General features: G+C 41.8%; 1 protein-coding gene across 2 annotated transcripts in view; it reads right to left on the minus strand.

Moving 5' to 3' along the window:
• The window catches only part of INTS7 (integrator complex subunit 7), a 106,043-nt gene that overhangs the window by 1,954 nt on the left and 76,992 nt on the right, over positions 1 to 27,097 (minus strand). Inside the window, exons 17-20 of one of the 2 annotated variants that reach the window (XR_014325971.1) lie at positions 23,800 to 23,932; positions 18,293 to 18,391; positions 16,736 to 16,921; positions 12,882 to 13,248 (exon numbers count right to left, since the gene is read on the minus strand). Coding sequence is in view for 1 of the 2 variants with exons in the window: in XM_082832645.1 (XP_082688771.1) it covers positions 12,961 to 13,248; positions 16,736 to 16,921; positions 18,293 to 18,391; positions 23,800 to 23,932 (706 nt within the window). In the remaining variant the exon portion in view is untranslated. Of the gene's footprint in view, positions 1 to 11,315; positions 13,249 to 16,735; positions 16,922 to 18,292; positions 18,392 to 23,799; positions 23,933 to 27,097 lie in introns of those variants that run through there. The other variant, XM_082832645.1, reaches the window with a different exon arrangement.

A 27,097-nucleotide genomic window follows, 5' to 3' on the forward strand; every position in this document is an offset into this window, starting at 1 on the left:
TACCATTGTGTTATTTGCTGTCTCAAGCTACTCTTGCCTGTGGCCTCTGCCTGCTTCACTTTTACACAATTTCCTACTCTCCAGTTCAATCACAAGACTATCTGGCAGGTGGCCTGGAGATTTAACACAGACTGGCATCCAGCTAAGGCGAAAGCCAGGACGTCCTGCCCAGAGCCTCCCCCTACTGATTTCCAGTTAGGAAATGTCATTAGAGAAGGAAATAAATACCTTCAATGAGAACTTAATGGACACTCTGTGTTGCCCACAGATGCCAAAAAAAAATATTTAAAAAAATGAATTAACATAGCAGAAACAATTTGATGTGAAAATTATCAGGGAATATTTAAAAAATCAACATGGTATGCTGTTGGCCCATCGAATGCTCCATGAACAGCCCTGAAATTTCCACTGGGATGGGTTCAAGGTCTCTGCCAGTTCTGTGATAATGGCTCAGCCTGGCCATTGCTCAATAACCCCAGCCTGGCCATTGCTCAATATGCGACCTTGGTTGAGTCAGCTGGTCTACATGGATTAATGAAGTAGACAGAGAAAGATTTAAGAATCATGGTATCTCAGGCTTGGAAGCAAAATGAGGAGTTATCCCTAATTCAGGCAGCGGACCCCTGCTTATCTCCAGTCAACCCCTCTGGCTTTGCTCGACTCCTCCCTCAACGGGGGCCCTGTGGCCATGTACCACTGTCCCATCACTGCAGGCAAAGGATGGGGATGGTGACTTAGGCCTCTGTTGGGACTCTGTCCAAGAGTTGGGACAACTGTCTAACAGTGGAATTTTCTCCATACTTATTTAGGCACCTTAAATTTTTAAAAGAACACTCCTGCCCAGTTTGACGTGAGACATGGACAGCAGGAGAGGACTGAGAGAACTGGGAACGTGCAAGAGGAAGAAGAATGTATTACAAACAAGAATCAAGCAAGTAGCTGCTGGTACTGGGCATCTAATACTTCCTACATACTTTATATCTGTGTTGACATTTAATCCTCACAACAACTCTATGAGGTAGTGGTGTTTTCTCCAATTTACAAATGAAAGAATTGAGGCCCAGTGATCTCCAGCAATGTGCCTTGAATTGCACAACTGGTAAGTGGCAGATTTGGGATGCCAGACACTTTGGGGTGACCCCGACCTCTGTTCTTTTTCCATGTATAATCCTATCCCTCTCTACCCATCTCTCAGTCATGCTTGATTAAGGGGCTTTTCCAGGTTTCTGGTCAGAAGGAAATTGGAAGCCAACACATCATATCATTATATCATCTATCATCCCATATCATATGTCAGGTCATGTCCTATCATATCACATCCATGGTTGGCTGGGTAAATTTATGATTAAACAATGCAGTTTTCTTTCAGCCACACAGATTTAGTGTTTCTCACCTCTTCCTTTTGTCGTCTACATACATTCCCCAGGTGTATAACTCCTCTGGGTATTTGGACTGGGTGGATTCTTGAAATCAAGGTCAGGTGACCTGAACAGGTAAACCAGGTGAGCAGTGGCCTTTACTTGACGTTGGTCTGACAAGGTTTATTTGGTTGCCCTACACATCACACCTGTCCTACATCTGTCCTCAGAACCTCCTGGAGAGCCATGGGCAGCCAGCAGAGCCCTGACTACAGCCTACATTAGAAAACAACTTGCCCTAGTCAGTTTGTGGTAAAGCTGGTCCCAGAGGCCAAGTTCCCCGACTCTCGTTGCATGTTTAAATGCTGCTTTCATGTCTATATAGGATGAATCTTTGCCCATGCCTAACGCTGATTTCCAGAGCAGGGTCGAGGGCCTTAGGCACCCCCTCTTCACCTCCACCAGCACCCCATGCCCACACACACTCACCTCCTTCTTTCTTATGAATAGCTGATGTTTTCCCAGTTCAGATAAAGTCCTACGCAAACGTGGCAAGCAGGTTCTCAAGCCCACTTTCAACCATCAAGGTTCCTGGGTAGAAACTCTGGAGCCACTAGCACATGTGCCTGTCTCTTCCAGGAGCCACCATTATTTTGCTTTGTAGATTCTGCCCTTCTTCCTGTCAGAGCCATGTTTAAACATCGTTTTCCACTCCAGGATGACCAGGTTGTTATGGTGACTTTGTTTTTCATAGACACAGTGCATCTGGCTGGTTTTCCCAAGTTTCTGACCAGAGGTAGCAACGGCGGGTCAAGGTGTGGCCCAGATGACTTTTCGGCTATATAGATTTTAGAAGCAAAAGTGGCCATGAAATTTCCATTATCTAGAGACCTATCTTCATCCTACAGAGAATGAAAAGAACTGAGATTTGCTAAGGCCAATTCTTTGCTTCTTTTATGCAGAAGGGATGCGGAAGTAATGGCCACTTCGCCCGAGAACCCAGCAAATGGGCTGGGCTCACTCCAGCAGGGAAATTTCACCGAAGTGAGAACACCTGAGGGAAAACACCGGCCCACCCACCACGACCAAATGAACTCTCCAGTGGTAGGCTGGCATGGGCTCCCCTCTCCCAGGGGTTGTTGACTGCTCAGGTTTTACAATCCTCAAGCCCTGTGCCAAGGAGCTTTTGTGGTTTAAACCAATGTGCTTCTGGAAATAAGTGCCCTTATTATTCCTAGTTCATATTATTTGCCGTGCTCTTATACCACGGTGACATAATACCCTTTGTGCAGCTGTGCAATAAGAGTCCTTTCAGGATCCTCTAAGAGCTTTCTAATTAGGACCACAACCACACGACAGACAGAGAAACTGAAGACCAGAGACAGGGATGACAAAGCTTCGCCTTGGTCACAAAGGAGTCCAGCCCAGTTCTGACTCCTACTTGGAGGCTGTAGGGTCAGGGCTAGGCCACTAGTTTAGGAAGGGCACCTCTGCAACACTGGCTGCAGAATTATTAGGCTGCCTGAGTGCTGGGTCCTTTGTAGTAGGGTCACCTAAGTAGTTGAGTTATTGAGTTGAGGACCAGAAATATCCAGCATTAGTTATGCAATAGCTCTTGAGTTTACAGTTAGTTCTCAGTGGCTAGGCTCCTAGGACCAGTTAACTCTATTAAGGCTAGGTCATTAGAAACTGAATTCTGCATTAAGTAATTCAACTCAAATGACTGCCTACTATGTTCCAGGCACCATGCTGGACAGCAGGCACGCAAAGATGAACTCCCAATCCTCCCGTTGGATGTTCACAGTTTAGATAGAAGGTGAGATAGCACGTACGCAGGGAGATACACATAAGCAGAGAGTAGACCAGAAAGCTTGGGTAGCACCCAACTCTGTGGGGGCTTTCAGGGAAAGTTTCTTGGAGAGGAGGACTTTCAACCTGGGTAAATCTACAGAGATGGACTGAGCTTGCTAAGCAGAACCATGGGGGAGAAGAAGCATCGCACACTGAATGCCAAGTGCCACAAGGGTGCAGAGGTGTGAGATGCACTGGGGTTCAGGAAACAATGAGAATGTCAACACGTCTAAAGCGGCAGCCATGGTTATCTCACCGTTCTTTCTCTTCTGTTTTTATAGCCAAAACGCTATCCCTTTTTACTCTCAATGTCTTATTTTGGATGTTAAAAAGACTGAACATTGGGTTGTTTTGTCTTTGCGTATTGCTTTAACCCTCCACGTCTCCTTAGGGCATTGTGGATGTCTCTGACTAGGGAAAGATCACAAATTGGGGAATGTCCAAAAGAAAAGCAGAAAGATGAATATTTCACTGCATTATAAGGACGTAAGGGCAGCTCAGGGAACCTTGGACAGGAACTCAGCTGGGCTGTCCTTTTTTACTGTTTGTATGTATAGCAAAAAAATTGGTCTTGGATGACTCCCAAGGTTACCTGTCACAGGTCCAGCCATCCAAAGGGAGTCTGTGGTCCAAAGCTCGCAGGGTAGAAGTATAAAGGAAAGCAGATGGGGGGTGGGAGGTGAGGGGAAAACACGAGCTGGCTGGCAATCTAATAGGTGACCCGCAGAGGAGTGAAAGCATCAGCGTGGAGCTCTCCGAGTCTGATTTGCGCCTGGCTCTGGATTGGAGTGGTGAGAATCCAAGGCCACCTCTGCCTTCCTCTCCTTGCCTTTGTCTTCCTTGGCATCTTACGTTGCCCACTCCACCTCCCACAGGGTCTTTCAGGCAGCTCTTTATACACGAGCTCAGTCTATGAGAAGGACAATGGAGTGGACTGCTCAAGTCTCACCTGAGTGCGACTGGCACCCCAGCACCTTGGCACTGTGGACAAACATGGATCAAGCTTACACACATGACAACCACCAACCAAAGCTTCCAGAGAGCAGGGACTCTACCTGCTGCAGTGTTTGCCTATAACAGGTGCTCAATCAGTCCTTGAAAAAGAAAGGCAGGGAGAGAGAAAGGGAAGGAGGGAGTAAGGTGCCCCAGAAAAAAGCTGGCTGGCAACAGTGAAACCCAAATCACCCAAAGCAACAACATCGTCCAAGTTCTGATCAAGAGAAGGCTGGTGCAGGAGGAATGTGAAGGTGACTCTAAAGAAAAAGACAGATGATGGGAATTCCCTGGCAGTCCAGTGGTTAGGATTCTGGGCTTTCACTGCCGGGGTCCTGGGTTCGATCCCTGGGAAACTAAGATCCTATAAGCTGCGCGGCTGGAAAAAGCATAACGAAACAAAAAACGGATGAACAGGACTTTTTTAAAAATTTTTACTTTCTTGCAAGTCTAGGCTCTGGTTCCCTCCCTACTGCCTCAGACCTCAGATCAGAACCTGAGCTGCACTCCAGGCCCCCCACGATGGCAGTGGTGTGTGCTCCTGCCTTGACACTGCTTGCAGCTCAGAAATAGTAGGTGAACACTGAGTCAGTAGGTGAACACTGAGTCAGTAGTTCACTGAGTCAGTAGGCAGACCAGTTGGGACTGCTCCACACAGGGATGTGAACCAGGGCTGGGGGATGGAGAATAGTCACGAGGGGTGGGACGGCGGAGGGAGCCGTTTTTTCTCATCAGCGGGACATGGTCACATTAGCCACTACATGTCCACCTTTATGCTGACTCCGAGGGCCAGGCAGGCTAACTGCTCCACACAAGATTGAACATGATACAGGTCATGGAGGAACCCTGGGCTTGGCTGGAGAATCAGAACACAGAGGGATGGACAAGGGTTTCAGGGATGGAAAAGAGTTTTCAGGTGGTGGGAAAATATGAACAAAGTCACGATGGTGAGAGTGTGCAAACCAAGCTTGTGGGATGCCCAGGAAGCTAGTTTTATTACAGGCTGGGATACACACAGAGATGGGGTGAGAGGTGAGGCCTGGCTGCCACGCTGGAGTCTCACTGTGGAGGGTTTTAAATGATATACTGAAGAATTCAGGCTGTATAGGGAACCCAATGGGAATTAAGATTTTGGCCCAGATGAGTGAACTGGGAAGCAGTGGGAATAAGGATTACTCAGAGGAGGCAGACACTAGCAGCAGGAAAAACAGGAAGTGAAAGTGATATTCCAGGAAGATATAATGAGGCTGTGAACTAGGGTGACGGTAGTGGCAACAGGAGGGAGGCAACACTGTGAAGGACAGTCCCCCATCCTCCAAAGTAAGCCAGCTCTTCTCCCTGCCTAGACACATATCTCATACACACACAGAGACACACTTAGGAGGCGAGAGAAAACATAACCTCTTCACCACCCCCCTCCTCTCAGCTGTCAATTTTTGTCCCTTGAAGTCCTCAAACCTGGGACATCATCTTTAAGGCAGAGATGATCTGAAACATTACTGTTTTAGGAAGCTGACGTTTCTTTCCCCGGGGTTCTCTGGGCCACCAGGCCACGCTGGCCACTCCACCACTGACACGGAAGGCAAGCAACGTTTGGTGGGCCCGCCAGTAGCCGGCTTTGTGCATGTATTATTACCTTTAATCCTCACAACTCTTCAACAGGCAGGTATTAGCCCCATTTCACAGACGAAGAAGCCAAGGCTCACAGAGATGTTATGAGAGTAAATAGAGACTCGGAGAACAGCCAGGGGGCTGACGTGGGGTGTGGGACAGTGGACAGAGGTGTTTGTTCCCATTAACAGGACATGGTAATTTTAGCCACCATTTGTCCACATTCATGCCAACCCCAAGAGTCAAGGCAGCAGAACATACACGAGACTGGATTTGATACTGGTCACAGAGGGAGACAGAGCACCATGTCTGGTTGGAGAAATCAGGGCCAGGGTTTCTGCTGGGTCTGGAGGGGCAGATGGGTTTTTCAATGTGGTGTAGCTGGGGTCAGGGGAGGCTGCATTCTGCTTAAAGCTATTTCCCTATGACCAAGGCTTTGGGGAGCTTTCTATACCCTAAAACACAGAATTGAAGCAGGAGGTTAAGACTGCCGTGAGGGGTTTAGCTGGGATGTAAGGAAAGGTTTAGTGAACTGGGAAGACGGTTAGATACCAAAGGAGCAGACTTTCAGGCTGAGAGAGCTTTTCCAAAGGCCACACAGGAAACAGCAGCGACTCTGATCTGGATGGTCCTGTCTAAACACATTCCTCTCCACTTTCACTGGAAATGATCAACTACCAAGGAAGCTAAGGCCGCCCTGGCATAACCAAGGCCAGGGTGGGTTTCCCACAGCCTGTGCAAAAACAAGCAGTGGCATGGCCATGAACCCAGGGAACTTGTCTATGACTGTATTCCCAGTTCCTGGTACCCTGTACGTGTTCAATCAACATTTGGTGAAGAATAAAAGATCACCTGTTTCCAAAATTGTTTGTGTCCTTGTTGGCTGTGCCTTTTGCACAGATCTGAGAAATCTGAGCTCACAAACGCCTGCTCAGACGAATGGACAAATGCTGACTGAGCTACAGTGCCCTGTGATGTCAGCTGAGTTACCTCGGTGCTTAGGATGAAGGAAAAGTGCTTTCCATCAGCTAACCTGGTCAGCATGCAGGGGAGAGAGGCAGGGGGAGGCGGTGCTTAGGGGAGACGCGTGGGCCCCCTCCTGCACCAAGGGCCCTCAAGGAGATTCCAGACGTGCTTACTCCCTGAGAGAGACAACTCCAGGCAGGGCTAATACTCTCTTGAGCATCCCGGGGGACACTGTAACCACTAAGTAGGACAGATATGATCTTGCTTAAGTGATTCTGTGATTACAGTCATTTCTCCCTAATGCCCTGATACCTTGAAACGTGACATTGAGGGGTTCGTGTCCTCCAACGGCCTGGCCAGAAGCAGTAGTTTCTGCAACAGGGGACAATATTTAATTCTGAGTGTAAGCTCCTATCTCCTCAAGGCTAAATACTGACTTCACACTTTAGGAGTGTACCTTTTTTCCAAATGCTCTTTTGTTCCTCTCTGGCTTCCAAGTAGTAGCTACCCAACTGTCTCTGCTTATGTCAAAAAGAGACTCTCTGAGGAGGAAAGGACACCGCATTTGAAGTGCTGGAAAAGGAGAAAATGCCACATGACGGCCAGTTTTCTAATTACCTAAGAGCCTGTCCTGTTACATATAAGGGGGGTGCTACTAGAATTTCAGAAATGGCATCTTTTGTGCTCTGTCAACAGCTTTTATAAAGCCCTCTCCACATTCTCTAAAAATAGGTCTTTTCTGTCAAATGAGACTGCAAGTTGCTTGAGGGGTCTCCCTGTCAGTTTCCTTTTGCATTTCTCACGCCAGTTCAGGGCCCGGCATTGTCAGGAAAGCCCCTCTCTCCAACTTGCACTTCTACAGTAGCCTTTTCATCTGCTTCTCCTGTCAAGTGGGAGAAGGGGCTGGGGGGATTTCAGAACTAACCCTCCTAATCACAGGACCGGCTGCCTTTGCTAGGTGGGACGGGAAAGCAAGGATGGGGGACACAAGTGTTAACAAGTCGCCATCACCTTGCTCATCTCCTAAGTGTGAGATGACACATAAACAGAAAGCATCTTTAGCCTCACTGCTTCCAATGGGGGAGCTGGCGGTGGGAGTGGTAGAAATTGAGGCAGCCCGGCCTACTTTCACTTTCCATGATCTTAGGAAACAGGAAAAGCAAACACTGGTATCGTCTCATAATTCCTCAGTCTAACTCAGTCCTATTTTACTTGTCACAGTCTTCTATTTTAAATTTCTTTCTTTAAAATACAAATAAGCCACAAATAAGCTTCATCAAAATCCACAAACGAAATCTCCCGAGAAAACCAAAAGGTAGAGAGTATTTCTTCTCTGCTTACAATCTGAATTTTGAGGGTACTGGGTAGATGTTCATCTTCCTGATTGTTCTGGTTCATTTGGTATTATCTCACATTTATAATTTTATTAAGAAAAAATTATCTGGAAACAACAATAAAAAGATTTTTAGTCTCAGTTTGCCAGCTAAGTATCACTAGACAAAAGCTAGACCCGTAGTCATGATCTATGAAGAAGACAATCCCCAAACTCATTTCACCAAGTCTCAATCTTTAACTAGACCTAAATAATAAGCAAATATTGCACAACAAACTGGACTGTGCAGGAGAGAACTGCTCTGGGAGAGATTAGCAAGTAAGCAGGAGGATAAGGGAAAAGATATAGACTGAAAAAATGTTTTGTAACAGTAGTAGATTTGAAATAAGTAAATTTACATTTCGCATTCTTCATTATACTGTGAAAATCAACGACTCCAGATCTTGGTATGTTATTTAAGAAAAAAAACATGACTTACACTCTGTTTAAATCTGTTACAATTAAACATCAAATTGCTCATAGAGTGAGTAGACTGGGAGGCACCACAGGATAGTGGACTAATGCCAGTTAAGCCAATAAAATACACAGCCCATGGAAAGGTCTTTGTGTTCCTGGGCAAGAAATGGAAAGGAAGACCACAGCCTCCTGGAGTGCTGTTGGCAGGAAATCTAAGCCAATTCACCAGACTTTTGGACTTCTCAGTACTCCCATCATACTTTCACTGTTGGTGACTGATAAAACCTAAATCCAAGGGCACATTATAGAGAGAACAGGGCTAGGTGGTTGAGCAACACAGTACTGTATTATCTGAAGCAAAGCAAACACACGAACCCCCGATGCCTTCCTTGTCATCCACACTCTTCCACGTGAAAGCTTTGGTGCATCAAATAACTCCAATGTAGACACCTTATGTAGAAACCTACTTAAGGACTATCTAGGTCCTAAGGTAGTAGTGAATCTCATTTCTTCACTTATTACTCTTGCACTGTCCAGTTCTACAGGCAGTAGCCACATGAGGCTATTTAAGTTTAACTGAATTAAAAGTAATAAACGATTCAGTCACTCTAGGCTTACTTTAGATACTCAACAGCTCTATGTGGCTAGTGGCTATATTGGATAGTACAGACTTAGAACATTTCCATCATCTCAGAAAGTTCTGTCAGACAGCTCTGCATATACTCTGTATACCAGATGGCAGGGTCATCTTATTCTCAGTATGCTGCTGGCATGTATTGGCACAAAAAGATCAAGTGACCTATCCAAGGATCCATGGCAAGTGAGTCTTATAAACAGAACTTAAACTGACATCTCTGGGACCCTAGACTGAAGATCTTGTTTGGCTGGTTTGTTCTTCTCTGAACCATATTTCAATGTGAAAAGTGACTGACAGCCTTCAGTTGCAAATTACCTGCTACCTTGGTGGGTTTGAGCCGGAAAGCCACATCACAAGATCTCTTAGTTTAAGTTGGACTACAATAGTACTTTAGTTTCTAAATAGTCAATATACTATGGCCATTACCACTGAAGGTAATCAGTACTTTTGGAAAGTATTTTCATAATTTTCTTTGTATGTTTTTCTTTCAATCTTTTAATTAAATAGGATTTCAGCACTGCAGTAGACAGAAATTCCATTTTGTTTAGGTCAACATTAAGCTATTTTGTTCTTAATCAAGGTACCCAAAATGAATATGAGGGAAGATAGCTTAAATGTGTGTTGACTAGCAGAGAAAAGGTAACTTTTATTTTGAATAAATAAAATGCTAAGGTTAAGAACTGATCTATGGACTTCCCTGGTCATGCAATGGTTAAGAATCCGCCTGCCAATGCCGGGGACATGGGTTCGATCCCTGGTCTGGGAAGATCCCAAATGCCGCGGAGCAACTAAGCCCGTGCGCCACAACTACTGAGCCTGCGCTCTAGAGCATGTGAGCTGCAACTACTGAGCCCACATGCTGCCACTACTGAAGCCCGCATGCTCTAGGGCCCATGCTCTGCAACAAGAGAAGCCACTGCAATGAGAAGACTACACACCACAACGAAGAGTAGCCCCTGCTCGCTGCAACTAGAGAAAGCCTGCACACAGCAACAAAGACCCAACACAGCCAAAAAAATAAAATGAATAAAATAAAATAAAATAACTTATTAAAAAAAAAGAATTGATCTAACACTGTGAAAAATAATACTAGGGAGGATAATAATAGCGGTAATAATAACAGCAAACACTAATGTGTATCTGCTTACTATGTGCGAGGCACATTCTAACTGCTTTATATATATCAATTCTGTATTAACTTGCTTAATCCTCACACCTAACCCATGAAGCACTATTATGCTTCCTGATCTGGGGAATAAGGAAACTGAGGCATAGAGAGATTAAGTAGCTCATCCAAGGCCACAAAGTTAGGTAGAGTTAGGGTTTGGAACTGGACAGAGTGGCTCCAAAGGTTGGGCTTTTAGCCACCAGGTTATACTGCAAAGTCACTAAATACTGGGAAAAATCAGTCCTGTCTTCTTAAATCAATCGGCCAGTGCCCTTATTACTCATATTTCTAAAATCAGGGAACATGTTCACTTCATAATCAGTATGTTTATCTTTCTTTTCTGCATCTTTCCTTGAGTATTCTTTTCCTTTTCATTCATGAGTGTACTGTTGAAATTATAAACACAGTTTCCCCCCACCTCAAATAACTGTTTAACAGTTGATGCCAAAAATGCAGTAGATATTATACCAAAAATAAAATCAGTGTCCTAATTCCAGATCTAATGGACATCCTAAAATAAAATAGCCTTTTTTGCTTCACAGAGTTACTTTTCACTCCAAACTGTTTGGATTTGTTTTTATTGTAATAATTCCTTTCCAATTTGTGCCAGGGGCTCTGTAATATACCAAATCAATCAGTTTATAACTACAGCTATCAAAAGCCTATCTTTTAAGAACATAAAATACGGGAAGGTCTCAAAGTGAACTGGGGGAATTGGTGGTTTACAAAATTTGCTTCTTTTCAGACAATTCTGCCTTGAAACAGCACCAGAAACCTAAAATTAACATTGTAAAATTTCATTCTGAAAATAGCCACTTTAAAAGAAAAGAAAAGAAAAAAGATTTTTTCAATTTAAGAAAGAACTTTTTTTTTTTTGTCTTTAGTCTTTCAGATAACAAAACTCTAGACTGGAGTCAAGAGGTCCTGTCTAATCCAGTCATTTTACAGACAAAGAAACTTCCGTCTACAGAGATGATGACACTTGCCCAGGTCACAGGGCTAACTCTTTGGAGCCTACAGTGGAACCTAGGCTTTCCGGTCAGCTCTTTCCACACCTGGTAGAAGGGCAAGAGGTCCTGCACATGTCCCCCACTACTCTCTAGCAATTCTTCCTAAGGCTTATGTTCCCAGATGTTGTCATGCCTGTGCACATCACGTACTGCGTACATCTGGGCATCAACCACAGTGGACACTGTAGATCTACACACGTTTTATGACAATGCCCTGGCCACTGGCAGAAGAAGTGCTGTGCTGGGACAATAGCTCATGAAGCCAAGAGATCTTAGAGGGACACGAGTTGCCTGCCAATCGCTTTCACCCCTAGAGGCCACATTACACACACACAAAAATCCCCCAAACTCATTTTTTTCCCTTTAAACTCTATCCCTCCTTTGAGCCAATGTCGACTTTAGAGAGAAAACGGCAAAACGAGCAAAGCAATTGAGAGATTTATTTTAAAAGAAAACTTCCAGGGAATGTGCCCTGCGCTTCACCTTGGGAGCAGTGTCTGCAATCCTGTGATCCCTGATGTCTAGAAATCATGACCCCGAAGCACTGAACAATCCCAAATCAAGAAAGAACAGTCAAATTACATGTAGTATACTGTGTTAAGAAAGTGTATTATTATTATATTTTATAATGGTTTTCCACCAGTATTGACATAGAAAAAAAGGGGGTTTTCTGGCTAACGAGAAAACTTCTATTCCCTGAGCATTCCAACTAACTGAGGGTGTATTATAAAGAGACTGCTGTTTCTAGACAATCAAGTTTAGCACTACCTAACTTGCCAAGAAGAATCTAAACCAATCAAAGGAAAAGATCTGCCCTCCTAACATTAAATGTGATTTTTTTCATTCTTAGAAACAATAAAAAAAGTCTGTATGACATAAAATTGCACATATATTAGAAAAAACAAATTATTAATTTCCAATCTTTCTATGTAATTGTTAGCTGCTCTTTGGGTCAATTAAATACTAAAACAATAAATTACGATTGCTTTAGCAGAGAATACATAAACAGTTGAAATAATACGGCAGGATGTTTCCTTTCTGCTAGACTGCAGGCTCTCATAATCCACAACACTGGATGTTCCAGGGGACACTTTCAAGTCCAACTACGGGAGTACTCAGTTTCTACTACCCTGGGTAAACCCGGCACATACTGGTCAGAACTTCCAAAGGCCCAGCTCAGAATTAGAGGTCTATGTCAGGCAGCAAGTGATATATTTTGGTAGGAAAGCAGTCAAATTTACTAATTCAATGATCCCAATATGTGACTTTTCCTGAAAGAAAAAGAGAAGGCTCAGCAAAAATAAAAGTAATAATAGCAAAACTATGAAAGTGCTGAATAGGAGATGAAGGACTTGGTTTAAGAAGAAATAAGGGGAAAAAAATCTTTCTGGTTAGGAACCCAATGATTTCTCCAAGTAAATTTTTAAGAAACGTTTTTTCAGAATGTTCTATCACAGAAACCAATGAATAAACGGACTCCATATTCTAACTTTTGTACCTTTATCCATATGAAAAAGCAAACTATTTTCGCTAATTTGCTCAGTTCCTGGAAAGTCTGTAGTGCCTCTGTTGCACGGCTAAAACCGCGTATAGGCATTTCGCTGCTGCTGCTGTTGTAACGGCTGCTGGACTTGCTGCTGCTGCAGGCGAATCTGCTGCGAATAAGGGTCTTCCAGGGATTTTACAAATATGGTGGTTCTGGGACCAGTCTTCCATACGATGCCGTTGGCGTCTTTCACAGAAGATTCCACTGTAATGTTGTGTGTGCCAAGGATAGCGAAGTTCAACAGGAATTGAGTACTGAAGTAATCATTATGAGGCTCAACCCTCTGCTCCATCTCATTGGTCATATTGTCAATGGGTATCTGGAATGAAAAAAATCGTTAAATAACAATAGCTAACGTTTCCTGAGTGCATGCTGTGAGCCAGGACCTGTTTTAAGTGGTATTTAAATCTTTGCAAACAACCAAAAGGTAGGTACTAATATTATCCTTGTTTCACGAACGAGGAAGCTGAGGTGGGGAGGTTAAGTAACTTCTTCAAGGTCATACAGCTAATGAGTGATGACATTGGCATCTGATAACAAAACTCTAGACTGGAGTCAAGAGTCTGGCTAACTCCAGAGCCCGCACTCTTAATATCAGGTAACACTGCCTCCTCACTAGAAGGAGCTTGAGTAGAAGGAGCTTTCTCAGCCCCTCTGATGCTGGCCCTTCTGCCTTGGGAAGCAGTTCAGAACATGCCACCCCAAATACGCTGCTGTGGCACAGCGATTATTTTGAGCTAAAGGCACTTGAAAAACAACAGGTACAGAAAGGGCTCTCTGACCTGCCCCTTTTTACCTAAAACATAAATCAAAATTTCCATGAGAAAGGTAAACCTCCCTGCACCAAAAGAGAAGACTATCACCAGAGACTGGGAATCGATGCTGAGATGGATCTGTACAAACCAACCTAAGAAAATAACCCGTATCTTCCACTAGTCTCCCCCAATGCCCCAACAGATCTCCTAGTCATTTTACTTACTGTCCCTAGCCCCAAACCCTCTGTCTTGCCATTTTGTCAGGAATTTATCACCTGTGTGACTAAAAGGTATCTAAGTTTTCTGTTCTGGTCACTTCTTCGGGTCTTCATCCTCCTGTGAAGACTCCCATATATATGTAAAATTCTAATAAAACTGGCATGCTTTTCTCCTGTTAATCTGCCTTAAGGTCAGTTTAATCTTAGGCCTAGCTGGAGACTCTAAGAGGGTAAAAGAGAAATTTCTCCTCCCTTCTCCTTGTTCACCCAACCCCAACTCCAATTCCCATCTTTCTTTAACCTGTGAAGAGATATTCTAAAGAAACTGGATGCAACCACTTGTTTCAGTGAGTTTAAAATCTGAAAGACTAAAAAAGAACATAATGCTATGCAAATATATGGTTTTTCCCCTCCTAGCTAGTCTGATTTTATATTACTTAAGTAATGTAGTGATTCTTCCCTCCTTTAACAAATTAACTTTAGAACTTGCATGTTGCTTACTTAAAAATCAGTGTTTTGTTCAGATGGGCAGTACAACATATTATGAAACACAGATTTATGAATTCATTTATGTATTTAGCTAGATACTCATACCTTTGTCCTTCAAAGAACAGAGTAACACCTGCAGGTGTATCTCTTCTTGTAACCAAGATGAAGTATGTCAAGAGAGACACTTATTCTAAGAATGCATATACAGGTAATCAGAATGAATATTTGATTAGATTGCTCTATGTTTATGTGTGTATTTCTGTTGTGTAATTAATTATATAAATGTGCCCTGAAGCTTCGTGTCTCAATAAGCAGTTATCATGAAGTCAGTTTTCCAGAGACACCGATCTGTAACATTAATGAAATGAAGTCACCACAAATTCAAGATCTTAAAATTATTTATAAGTCCTTTCTTGTTTTTTGTTTGCACATTCAACTTCTGTAGGATTTTTATTTCTGTAAAGAATATGCACACCAAACAAGAACTTCCTTAAAGGGACCAGAAATAGGCCTAGTAGGCAACCTGATCACTCTGAACGCATGATGCATTTTAAGTTGCAAACTCACTGCAAGTAACATTACAAAGCAATCATGTACTACCTGGCTTATTACGTCAGCTTCTTGACTTTAACCAGTGCCTCTTGAGAGGTAAGTCAACAATGAGAAGACCAGTAGTACTTCTCGACTTGAATGCTTTTTTAAAAACAGTAAAAATCACTATATACAAGAACAAAGAGAATCATGGTTACTGTTCTTTCAAACTCAAAATGAGCAGAGCGCTGCAGACAGGCATAAGCTGACTATGTAAGTTCTCCTTATGATCTTCTGTGACAAGAGAGATCATTGAAACATAAGAGAGTTGTACTAAATACAGTAAATGATTTTTTTCATTATTCACCAAATATCTACTGAGTGGCTACATAAGGTGCCATGCTTTGTGCCCTCGAAGTCAAAAGAGAGGGAGAGAATGAAGGCTGAGCCTTCTCAGAGTGGGTACAGAGCCCCAGAGAGAGAGAGAAAGTTACCAAAGTAAGGAAAGTAGTAATGGCTTAAACCAGACCTTCCCTTGGCCTTTTAGCCTAAAACCACCAAAGAGAATAAAATGCTCTCATTTTACATCTTTACTGATACCCCTTTCCTTGCTCTGGACCTCAGTTCAAGGGTGCCCACAAATAAACCCAGACATAACCAATTTGGACATTTAAACAACTCTGTTCATACAACTGTGCACTTGTTCACTTGTTCCATTTACTGTGAATAAACCACCAAGGGACTAGAAAGAGATGTCTAAAGAAAGGAACATTCTACATTTGGAACATTGGTGTTTCACAGGCACAGATTCAGAATCTTAGCTTTGGCTAACAAAGCAAGCGTGATTTTGGTTAACCTACCTCATGATTTCTCAAAGTAGCAAATTTCTAGGGTTAAACCCTTAACGAAAGATTTTACTTCATCTGATCACTGTATGTCAATATAGTATACTTTTTTTTTTTTTTTTTTTTTTGCGGTACGCGGGCCTCTCACCGTTGTGGCCTCTCCCGTTGCAGAGCACAGGCTCCGGACGCGCAGGCTCCACGGCCACGGCTCGCGGGCCCAGCCGCTCCGTGGCATGTGGGATCTTCCCAGACCGGGACACGAACCCGTGTCCCCTGCATCGGCAGGTGGGCTCTCAACCACTGCGCCACCAGGGAAGACCAATATAGTATACTTTTTTTGGAACATGCTAAAATTTACTTAAAACAAAGGAAAAATAAATAGATGTGTTCTTTTGGGGTCAGGGGGTTAGGGAGAAAGTTTTTCCCCACTCCTGATGCTTCCCTCCATGTGGAGGGACCTTTCATTAGATGAACAGTACTGGTCTCTAGGGGAGAAGGTGCATCCTACTGATTGATAAGTTGTGGGGTGGGGACTGGGCCTGGGGAGCTAAGCACCTTCTCTCTCCCTTCTTCTTTGGGCTTCAGGGTACTGCTCCTCCCAGTTTTATAGGGGCAGGCTCTGTGTATACTGGTGGAGGCTGGTGGGAAAACTCAATTCAGAGCCACAAGGCTAGGCAGTCCTTGCTGCCAGGCACCTGAGCTAGGTTTCTCCCCAGCTCTAACAGTAGTGACACTCATATTTTGATCTCTGCCTGCCTGGATGCTTTGTCTATCAACTGGTTCGGGCAGGGAAAAGAGAAGTGTTGTTTATCAGCCCCCTTACACCCTAATACGTACTTTTAACTTATGTCCATCTGATCCCTTGGGAGGTATAACTACAATCTGCTTAACCATGAAAAAAGACTGGAAAACTTCCATCAATGAGTTGATAAAACCTGCATCACAACTCTGCCTCTTTTCTAAATTACCTTGTAGTCTTGTCCAGATTTACTCTGCAGTGTGGAAGAAACATTCAGACAGACAGACTGAATTTTGCGGAAGAGTCCTGGTTTAGATCCATGCTGGACCACTCCCTCTACCTTCAGCGCCAGTTGCTGGTTATTCTGGACAGCAATGGGTTCAGCAGGGTTCCGGGGGGATGGTGACAGGGCAAGCTGGAAAGCCAACATTAAAATAAATGCTAACAACCAAAAGCAAGCTTCCTTACAACAAACATGTCTGTGCTAATTGTTGATTATAGATTAAAACATTACTTGTACACACACAGGCACACATACATACACACAGATACATACACAGAGAGACACACACACACATACCCGCAATGACCTGACCGTGCTGGGACAACCAGACAGATGTACCTTTAAAGGCATTATCCCTAATGCCTCCTTTTAAATACAACTGTTTTTTTTTTTTTTTTTAAACCCCCAGCCCCAGTTCTGTTTGAGGGGAACAGAGGATTAGAGAATAGCAAGGGCACTGTTCTCCCAATTTCTGAGGTGGGGCATTTCTTTGACAATGAACCAACTCTAGTATGGAAATGCACTATATAAATTTTCATGTCCAGCTGCTGTCTCTATGGTCTTAGGTAATTTTAAATAAACTAAATTCAAATGTAAATGAATCTAGAATTCTAGGATTACATACGCTATCAAGTCAGCATGGTATAAAAGTCAATTTCCACAAATAAACCAAATGACATTTTTAACCTCTCAGTTTTTCTTTAAAAACATATTAAGAATCCTAAATACCCTTTAATTAAAGAAAGCTCAAATCTCGCTTAAATAAAAATACAGAAGAAATTGGGTCTTTCTGATAATGTTGTTGAGCCACTGAACCCTGGAGACATCTTACCTTAGGACTTCTTATCTATATAATCAATTTTCCTTGTTATTCAGGTCATTTTCAAATGGAATGCTCTATTATTTGTAATCAAAAACATTCAAATGGATGCAAAAGTGCACTGAAGACATTTACTGATAGGGATAATCCAGGGAATCTCTTACAAATGACAATTTCCCCCCTTTCCCAACAATTTCATTCTTTGAATCAAAATAGCTTTTGAATTTTGAGTGGCTTAAATATTTTAAAATACTGACTCTACTCATTGCCCAGCTTCTCAAAATTTGTTATTTGTAGACAAAAGTGCTTTGGAGATAGGGCTGGTGATGTTTTACTGGACCTGATTCATTCTAAGTTGGGTTTAAATAGTTTGATCAGACATGGACTCAGCTCAAGATCCCTGTGGGCTACTATGATGAACAGCACCCAACTCATTCTTGAAGACAGGGACAGAGCTCAAGGTACCCAAATGCCTGTCCTACTGCATTTGGCACTATGAGGAAAGAAAGGAGAGGAGAGGGTTTAACTCCCAAATCACTTGTTGAAGGGAGGAAAGGCTTACAACTGAAGAGTATAAGTTCTGTCTAAACCAAAGGTAAGATCCTGAAGCAGAGCTATGCCCCATACAATCTTCAGAAGAAGGTATTAAACTATATTAAACCTGATTGTTCTTCCTATATTACCTTGATGCTGGTAGACTGCAGTTTCTGGAAAAAATATCTCTGAAATGAAAGAGGAACTTTCAGCAAAGAAATGATGGCATTGCAGAGACATGCTGTATGCTGGGGAAAAAAAAGAAAAATCAAATGAAAATAAATTTCCAAATTTCATCAACAAATACTTACTTTCAGGAAGAAGTGTAAAAACTACAAACGCTCATAAAATTACTACAAAAGTACACACCAATCAGGTTAAGAGACATAACGCTCAGGAACTATATACGTTTATCAAATCACTCATGTCAAGGAGGACAATTACAGACTTTTACTTTATTCTGAAATATATTCAATAAAAAATGACAGAGAAAACCCACACTCCTCAAGATCAAGCAATGTGCAAAGTTTGCGTTTCCATAGAGCTTAGAGCTACTAGATATATACAGTTATTTTAGATACTAAAATATAAAGTAACTATCACGTGACAACATATGATAAAGAGCAGGTATATGGTAAAAAATCAGAGCAAAATATTGACATTTGAGGCTCGAGTCCAAATCCCCGTGGAACCTTGGCTTGGAACTGCCTCATTCTTCATCCCATCTCTACCAGGTGGCCTCCCTGTTCATGTGGCCATGAGTCTCCAGAGATACAGCAACAGTGGAAACTTACTGGAATTCAGATTACAGATTACCATATAGTCCAACTCTATAGATCGCTGAAACTTAAATAAAACACCTTCTTTCTAAAATCTATTTCATAAATTTAACTGAGTTTTGAAAATCCCAGCTTAACTGCAGAGGAATAGAACTACTCTAATGAATCTTTCGAGTCTTAGTGAAAGGGGTCATAGAACCAGAATTTAAGAATTCAAAGATTTTATTTATTTATTTGTTTATTTTCAACTACTTTCTTGAGGTACCACTGACATGCAAAAAGCTGGACATATTTAATGCATACTACTTAATCAGTTTGGAGATAAGTATACACCTGTGATACCATCAAAGCTATTTTAAAGATCACCCAGTCTAACCCTCAATTTTGCTGATGACACAGGTCACCCAGACAACTAATGGAACAAGCTGGGACTGGAACCTAGGTCACCTGACTAGGTCACTCAGTGATTTTGTTTTATTTCACCAATGATTTGCAAACTTAATAGGAAAAAAAAATTACAGTACCGGAACACCTGTAACTTTGGGTGACCCAGAACCATTCCTGCTTGGTCTACCATCCCCTCCTCAGTCTACTCCTCTCTCAGTGGCCCCCAAAATGCCACAGGCTGAAAACTATTCCACTATACAGTGCTGTCTGTCCTTTTAAGTTCCTGCTTCCAAGCAGGGTATCACCTAGTGCCTCTGCTATAAACATTTTTAAAAAGTAGGGCATTAAGGCTAAAAGCCAGAAGAATCCTTTCCTCATTGGTCTCAGATTACTGAACATTCTGCGCCTGACAGACTCCTAATATAAATGCCAGGTCTATTACTTGAGATTACCACAACACGGATTTAGAGACACTGGGTCTACTCAGGTTTAACTGCTAAAACGGCACTATTCATCTTCTTGCCACAAGGGATCTGAGATGCGTTTGCCCGGACATCCTACTTGTGGTGGAACCTTTGATGCCACAACAGTATTTAAGGAGAGAAACATCTTTAAAGAATGGATTTAGAGGACCACAAGTGACCTCAGGCTGTTCCCGGGCAAAAAGGTACCATTTTCCCTTTTAAAAGAATAGATGCGGATTTTGCAATTCTCCACTGGGAAAGCAGGACTGCCTCTGAGACCACTAGCCCCTTGGGCACACTTCAACATGTATGTTAGTTGCAGATTACTATCAAAGTACCAGTCTGGAGATGTGAAATCACATATCATGATTAGTAAACCGGTAAGAGGACTATCCCATCATGAATACTCCCTTCATTGCCAAACCGAATACTTTTCAGCCTTTGTATTTTTTGACACTTCTGTGGCACCTGATAATGCTCTTCTTCCATGAAATTCCACTTAACGGCCCCTGCCCTCACTTCTGATTCTTCCCTGCTCCATCTTCTTTCCTAAGATTCTCTTCCTTTGTATGTTCCTTCAGTGTTGATGCTCTCCTTAGTCCGTTTGTCTTCTCAGTCTGTTTGTTCTTCACAGGCAGTTTTCTTCACTCCCAGGACTTTAAGAATCTATATGCTCACGACACCTCAACTTTACATGCATTCCAGCCTGTCTCCTTCTGACACCAAACCTGTTATCTAACTGCCAATGTTTAACATGTTTAAAAATGAAACCACCTTCTTCCACTATCCCTCTGTATTCTGTCTCAGTCAAGGATCAACCATTTGTGCACCTGGTCACCTAAGCTGGAAACCCAGAGGTCATGTCTCCATCCTCTCACATCTAATTTAAAGAAAACAAAAAACAAACAGAACACCAAAACCAAGCCTTGAAAATATTACACCTAAATAATCTTTCTTATGTATCTGTTCTTCTCATTCTTGCTCCCACTTTATCAATTTGGCCCCTACCTTGGATTACTGCAGAAGTCTTGTAACCACTCTTCTTTCCTTTAATTTCATGGCTTCCAGGCCATTACCTGTTCTGTTTCTACATAACAATAGTGTACAGTCTTAGCTTAACCACTGCTCTCCCACACCCATTTAAAATTCCTAAAGAGTGCCCCCATTGTCTATGGGATAAAGTCCAAACTCCTTAAGACTGTGTTAAAAGCCTTTTGTCATCTGGCCTCCACTGACCTCTCTAGTCCCGAGCCTGCACATTATGCTGCAGCAATAACACACTGTTCCCGGAAGACATCATGCTATTTCATGCCTCCGCTTTTTAAAATAAATTTATTTATTTATTTATGGCTGTGTTGGATCTTCATGGCTGCTTTGGATCTTCGTTGCTGCACGCGGCTTTCTCTAATTGCGGTGAGTGGGGATTACTCTTCGCTGCGGTACGCGGGTTTCTCATTGAAGTGGCTTCTCTTGTTGCGGAGCATGGGCTCTAGGTTTGTGGGCTTCAGTAGTTGTGGAACGTAGGCTCAGGAGTTGTAGCTCGCGGGCTCTAGAGCGCAGGCCCAGTAGCTGTGGTGCACGGGCTTAGTTGCTCTGCAGCATGTGGGATCTTCCTGGACCAGGGCTTGAACCCATGTCCCCTGCTTTGGCAGGTGGATTCTTAACCACTGTGCCACCAGGGAAGTCCTCATGCCTCTGATTTTGAACATGTTGTTCCCTGCCTGAAATTCTCTACACCTCCTTATCTGCCTGAAAAACTCATATGCAAATACCTCTTCTCTCTGATGTGCACCCTCACCCCATTTCCCCTATCCTTTGACATGAATTACTTTCTCTTTTGTGCTACAACTCTACTTTGTGCAGACCTCTATTATTGCACATATATTGTATTGTATTTGTTTACAAAATCTTTCTTATCAGACTATGGACAACTTGAGGGAAGAGCCTCTTTGTCATTTTTCTATTCACAGGATTCAATAAATACTTGTTAAACTGAATTTTGGGTTCAGAAAGTATCAAATCTATAAAATACAATTTGGAAAGGGGGAAAAGGGAATCAACATTTATTAACCACTCCTTATATGCCAGGCCAGGCACTGTGCCAGGCATTAGGCATTATTCCATTTAAACTTCACAAAAACCCTATGAGGTAGATATTTTTCCATATCATAGAAAAGGGTATTAGAAATTTGTCTAAAATCACGCCTGCTGAGTGGCAGAGGTAGAATCTGACCCTAGGGCTCTTTTCTCTGTATTGCGTACCTACTGGGCAGAAAATTCCCATTCTTTCCATGCGACGCAGTGGATTGAACTCTATCAAACTCAAGGTACTATCTGGCATCTATTTAATTTCCTAGGGTGGAGCTTAGAGGAAATACATGTAAATAATTTAATCAATGTCTCACATAAATATGTCTACTTCCTACAAAGATAATCTTTACAATCTTCCTTAGCAACCAATCTCAGTATCAAACAGCTACCTGTGTCATTTCAATTCAGCAAATATGTATTGACAATCTTACATGGAAAGCAGTGTGCAAATGAAAGTATCTAACCTTAAAATCTAATTTAACTCTTTAATGACACATCCTGTCAATTTCTTCTAGAACACCTGATAAATGGTGAGTTCAGAATGAGAACAGCAGGAGGCAGAAGAGAGCTACAGGAAATACCATTATCCAACGTGTAGGCAGGGCAAGAGAAATTCTCCAAGGTGTAAAGTTCAAAGACAGTGCTATGCACTGAACGTGCTGTCGTCTCTAAATTCACATGTTGAAGCCCTAACTCCCAATGTGTTGATATTTGGAGGAGGGCCTTTGGGAGGTCATTAAGTTTAGAAGAGGACATGAGGGTGGGACCCCTGTGATGGGATCAGTGCCCTTATAGGAAGAGAAAGGAGAGAAGAGAGGCCCTCTCTCTCCAACATGTGAGGACACAGCGAGAAAGCAGCAGCTGGCAAGCCAGCAAGAGACCCCACACCACAAAACAAACTGGTTGTCACCCCGAGTCTGGACTTCCCAGCCTCTAGAATTGTAAGAAATGTCTGTTGTTTAAGCCACTATGTCTATTTTGTTATAGGAACCTGAACTCAATACAACACTGGAGAATGGCCAGACAGGGAGAAGGAAATCTGGGTGAGAGTGTCAGTCTGTCCTGTGACTGGGAAGTCAGGGGATAAACAGCAGATGTTCAACAGTGCCAAAGGTAGCAGATTCAGTAAGCTAAGTGGACACGAGTATTAAAGGACAGCAGTAGCATCACCTGGCAGGAATTGATTTACTGATAGTCAGAAAATAAGCCCAGTTCTTTCTATTTTAATTGGCCAATAGTTTTCAACCCTGGTGGCATGACAGAATCACCTGGGAGCTTTTAAAAATACTAAGGTCTGGGCCTCGCAGAGATTCAAAGATAACTGGCCTGGGTGGGGCCTGGATATTGATTTTTTTTTTTTAAATAGCTTCCAAAGTGATTCTAATGTGTAGCCAAGGTTGAGAACAATTGCAACTTTAGTTAAATTGTTAAAAAAGGAAAAAGAAAGTTTTATCTGCATTCTGGTAGAGCAGAGTTGACATGTTAGTGTGACTATGTAGCAGCTACAGATGTGCTAAGTGCTTTCATGGATTATCTCATTTCATCCTCACAACAATACTATGATGTAGGTACTGTACTAACCCTGTTACAAAACAGGCACAGAGGGGGGCTTCCCTGGTGGCGCAGTGGTTGAGAGTCCACCTGCTGATGCAGGGGACACGGGTTCGTGCCTCAGTCTGGGAGGATCTCACACGCCACGGAGCGGCTGGGCCCATGGGCCATGGCCGCTGAGCCTGTGCTCCACAACGGGAGAGGCCACAACAGTGAGAGGCCTGCGTACCGCAAAAGAAAACAAACAAACAAACAAACAAAAAACAGGCACAGAGGAAACAGTCACAGAGAGGTTAATGTGTTGAAGTCACACACAGTAAGTGCCAGAGACAGATAAAAACTCACTTCCACATAATAAAACTCAATAAAACAAATGTGACTTGCCATATAAGAAACAGGGGTATATTTCCGATTGAGTGATTCCACCTCCTCCAAGACATGATTATATACAGACATCATTCTTCTCTCATATTCACTATCAGCATGGGCTGCTCCTGTAGATCCATATTCCTGGAAACTGAAGTCAAAAATTAATATCAATCAACCAAGATAGTATGTAATTTTTTTTTTTTTTTTTTTGCGGTACGCAGGCCTCTCACTGTTGTGGCCTCTCCTGTTGCAGAGCACAGGCTCCAGACATGCAGGCTCAGTGGCCATGGCTCACGGGCCTAGCTGCTCCGCGGCATGTGGGATCTTCCCGGACCGGGGCACGAACCCGTGTCCCCTGCATCGGCAGGCGGACTCTCAACCACTGCGCCACCAGGGAAGCCCAACAGTAACTAATTTAATGTCAAAATGTGTCAGGTACTTTCCACACTGTCTCATTTAATCTTTAAAATAATGAAGTAGGCACTGTTATTTCCATTTCACAGATGAGAAAACTGAGGCTTGGAGATGTTAAGTAATTCGCCTTCAGTCACACAACTAGTAAGCGACAAGCTAGAATTCAAATCCAGACCTGACTTCAAATTATACAAGTCTTAATCACTTTGGTTGTTAGCTAGTATAAAAATGTTTAATTAAACCTTGTCCCTGCCATGAGCGGAAAGAGACATAAGGCATTTGAAAAGGTAAACTATCAATAAAGTCAGCAGACAAGTGCCAAATAACCAGTAAAGATATGCAAGTAATCAGAATATAGAGGGAGCTGAGGAATGCCACAGAAGAGATCGGTCTTGGACAAATCACTATGCAAGTAGCATGGATAAGATTTGAAGAGATGGAAAGTTCGGAGGGCATTCATAACTGGAGAAATGGCATGAATCTAAAGCAAGCAGGTGAAATGCACAAGAATGTTCAGCAGAGAACTAGCATATAGAGCATGCTGGAAAAAGTTTTACCTAGATTTCTTTTTTTTCTACTGCCTCAAACCCAAAGACATTTCTGAAAGTATTTCTAAATGGGAAAAGGTGGCAAACTCCTGCATTCTAACTAAACTTCAAGAGGGCTATTTGAAAATGCAATATAGGTAACTTAACTACGTTGGGTTAACACTATTCTTACTATTCCCTTATTATCCTTTTAATGGCTACTATGTGCAAGGTACTTCAGCTGGGTACTTTACATAGGTTTTCATTTAACCATTACAACCACTCTAAGAGACAGGCATTATTACTTACCTATAGTTTATGCATATATGGCTCAGGGAAATGAAAGAACATGTCTATATTCATACTCACTCCTAGCTGTATGTACATGTGTATCTGCCTGGCTCCAAAGCTTTGTTCCCTACTCTGTACTATATCTTAAGTTCTATTAAGACAAGAACTGAACCTCATTTAGTGATAGACTTTAAGGAAAACTATACCACACAATAAAGCATAAAGATTTAAAAGTCTCTGACAAAGTGACCTGCAAATAAAAGGGTATAAAATCAGAATATACTGTTCCACCTTCTACAAAGGTGGAACCTTCTATTTATTTTTAATAAACTTTATTGAGATATGTTACAAAATCGCAAAAATGTACCCTTCCTAGTCAATCCTTACTTGTGGCCCCCAGCAACCAGATTAGCTTTCTATCACTGTAAATGAGATGTTTCCTAATACTGGATATAAATAATCATACTATATGTAATATTTTGTGTCTGGTTTCCTTTACAGCACAACATTTTTGAGTCATTAATGTGTTTTGTGTATTTCAACAGGTCATCCATCTATATTGCTGAGTAATATTCCACTGTATGAACATACTACAATTTATCTACCCACTCACCTGTTGACACATTTGGCTCTTTCCAGATTTTGTTGTTACAAATAAAGCTGCTAAGAAAATCTGTGTACAGGTCTCTGTGGAAATATGTTTTCACTTCTCTTAAGTAAGTAGAAATAGAACTGGTGGTCATATGGTAATTGCCAAACAGTTTTCCAAAGCGGCTGAATCATTTTGCAGTCCCCAAAATGTATGAACTCAAGCTCTTCCACATCTAACATTTGGTATTAAAGGGCTTTTTAACTTTAGCAATTCTAGTGGGTGTTAGTTGTATCTCACTGTGATTTTAATTTGTATTTTTCTGATACCTAATGATGTTAAGCATCTTTTCATGTGCTTATTGGAATTAACGTATCTTCTCTGTTGAAGTGTCTGTTCAAATCTCTTGTCAATTCTTAAAAATTGGGTTATCTTGAGTTGTATGGTTTTCTTAATATTCTGATAAAATATGTTTGAGAATATTTCACCCTGCAACCAATCTTTTCATTTTCTTAATGGCATCTTTCAAAGAGCAGAAGTTTAAATTTTTAAATCCAATTAAACAAATTTTTCTGTACAGTAACTGCTGTTTGTGTCCTGAAAAAATCCTTGCTGATCACAAGGTCATGAAGATTTTCTCCCAAGTAGTATTCTAGAAAGTTTGGAATTTTATCTTTTACAGTTTGATCTGTGATACACTTGGAATTAATTTTTATGTATGGTGTGAGGTAAGGTCAAGATTCTTTCCCCCCTATACAGCGTGTTCCAGCACAATCTGTTGAAAAAAACAGATTGTCATCTTTGTCAAAAATCAAGTAATACTCCTATGTAACTATTTTGGTCTCTCCATTCTACCCTCAAGCCAATATCACATTGTCTTAATTACTGGAGCTTTATACTAAGTCTTGAAATCTTTAGCAAGTCCTCGACTTTAGTTTTTTTCCTTTATTTTACAATATGGTGAATTACAGTGATTGGTTTTCTAATATCAAACCTAGAATTTCCGGAATAAACCCTACTTGGTTTTAATGTATTATCCTTTAGAGTTTTGTTAGGTTCAATTTGTACATGTTTTGTTAAAGATTTTTAAGTCTATGCAGAATATTTGAATTTTTCCTGTTCACCTCAACTATCACATTTATTGGCACAAAGTTATTTATTCCTTTAATATGCTTTTAATATCTATGGGATTTGTGATGGTACTCTTATTTCATTTCTAATATTGGTAATTTATGCTCTCTTATTTCCTTGTGCAGAATAGCTAGTTTTATCAACTTTATTGATCTTTTCAAAGAGCCAGCTTTTGGTTTCATTGACTTTCTCTACTGTTTATTTATAAGTCACTGATTAGCATTCTCACCTTTACTATTTCTTTCCTTCTAATTACTTTGAGTTTAATTTGCTCTTTTTCTTGCTTTAATATGATAGAAACTAATGTTATTACTTTTAAACTTTCTTTTTGTGTGTGTATGTATGCATTTAAAGTTATAAA

This window comes from Leucopleurus acutus (genome assembly GCF_964270905.1).
Source record: "Leucopleurus acutus genome assembly, chromosome: 2".
Classification (NCBI taxonomy): Eukaryota; Metazoa; Chordata; class Mammalia; order Artiodactyla; family Delphinidae; genus Leucopleurus; species Leucopleurus acutus.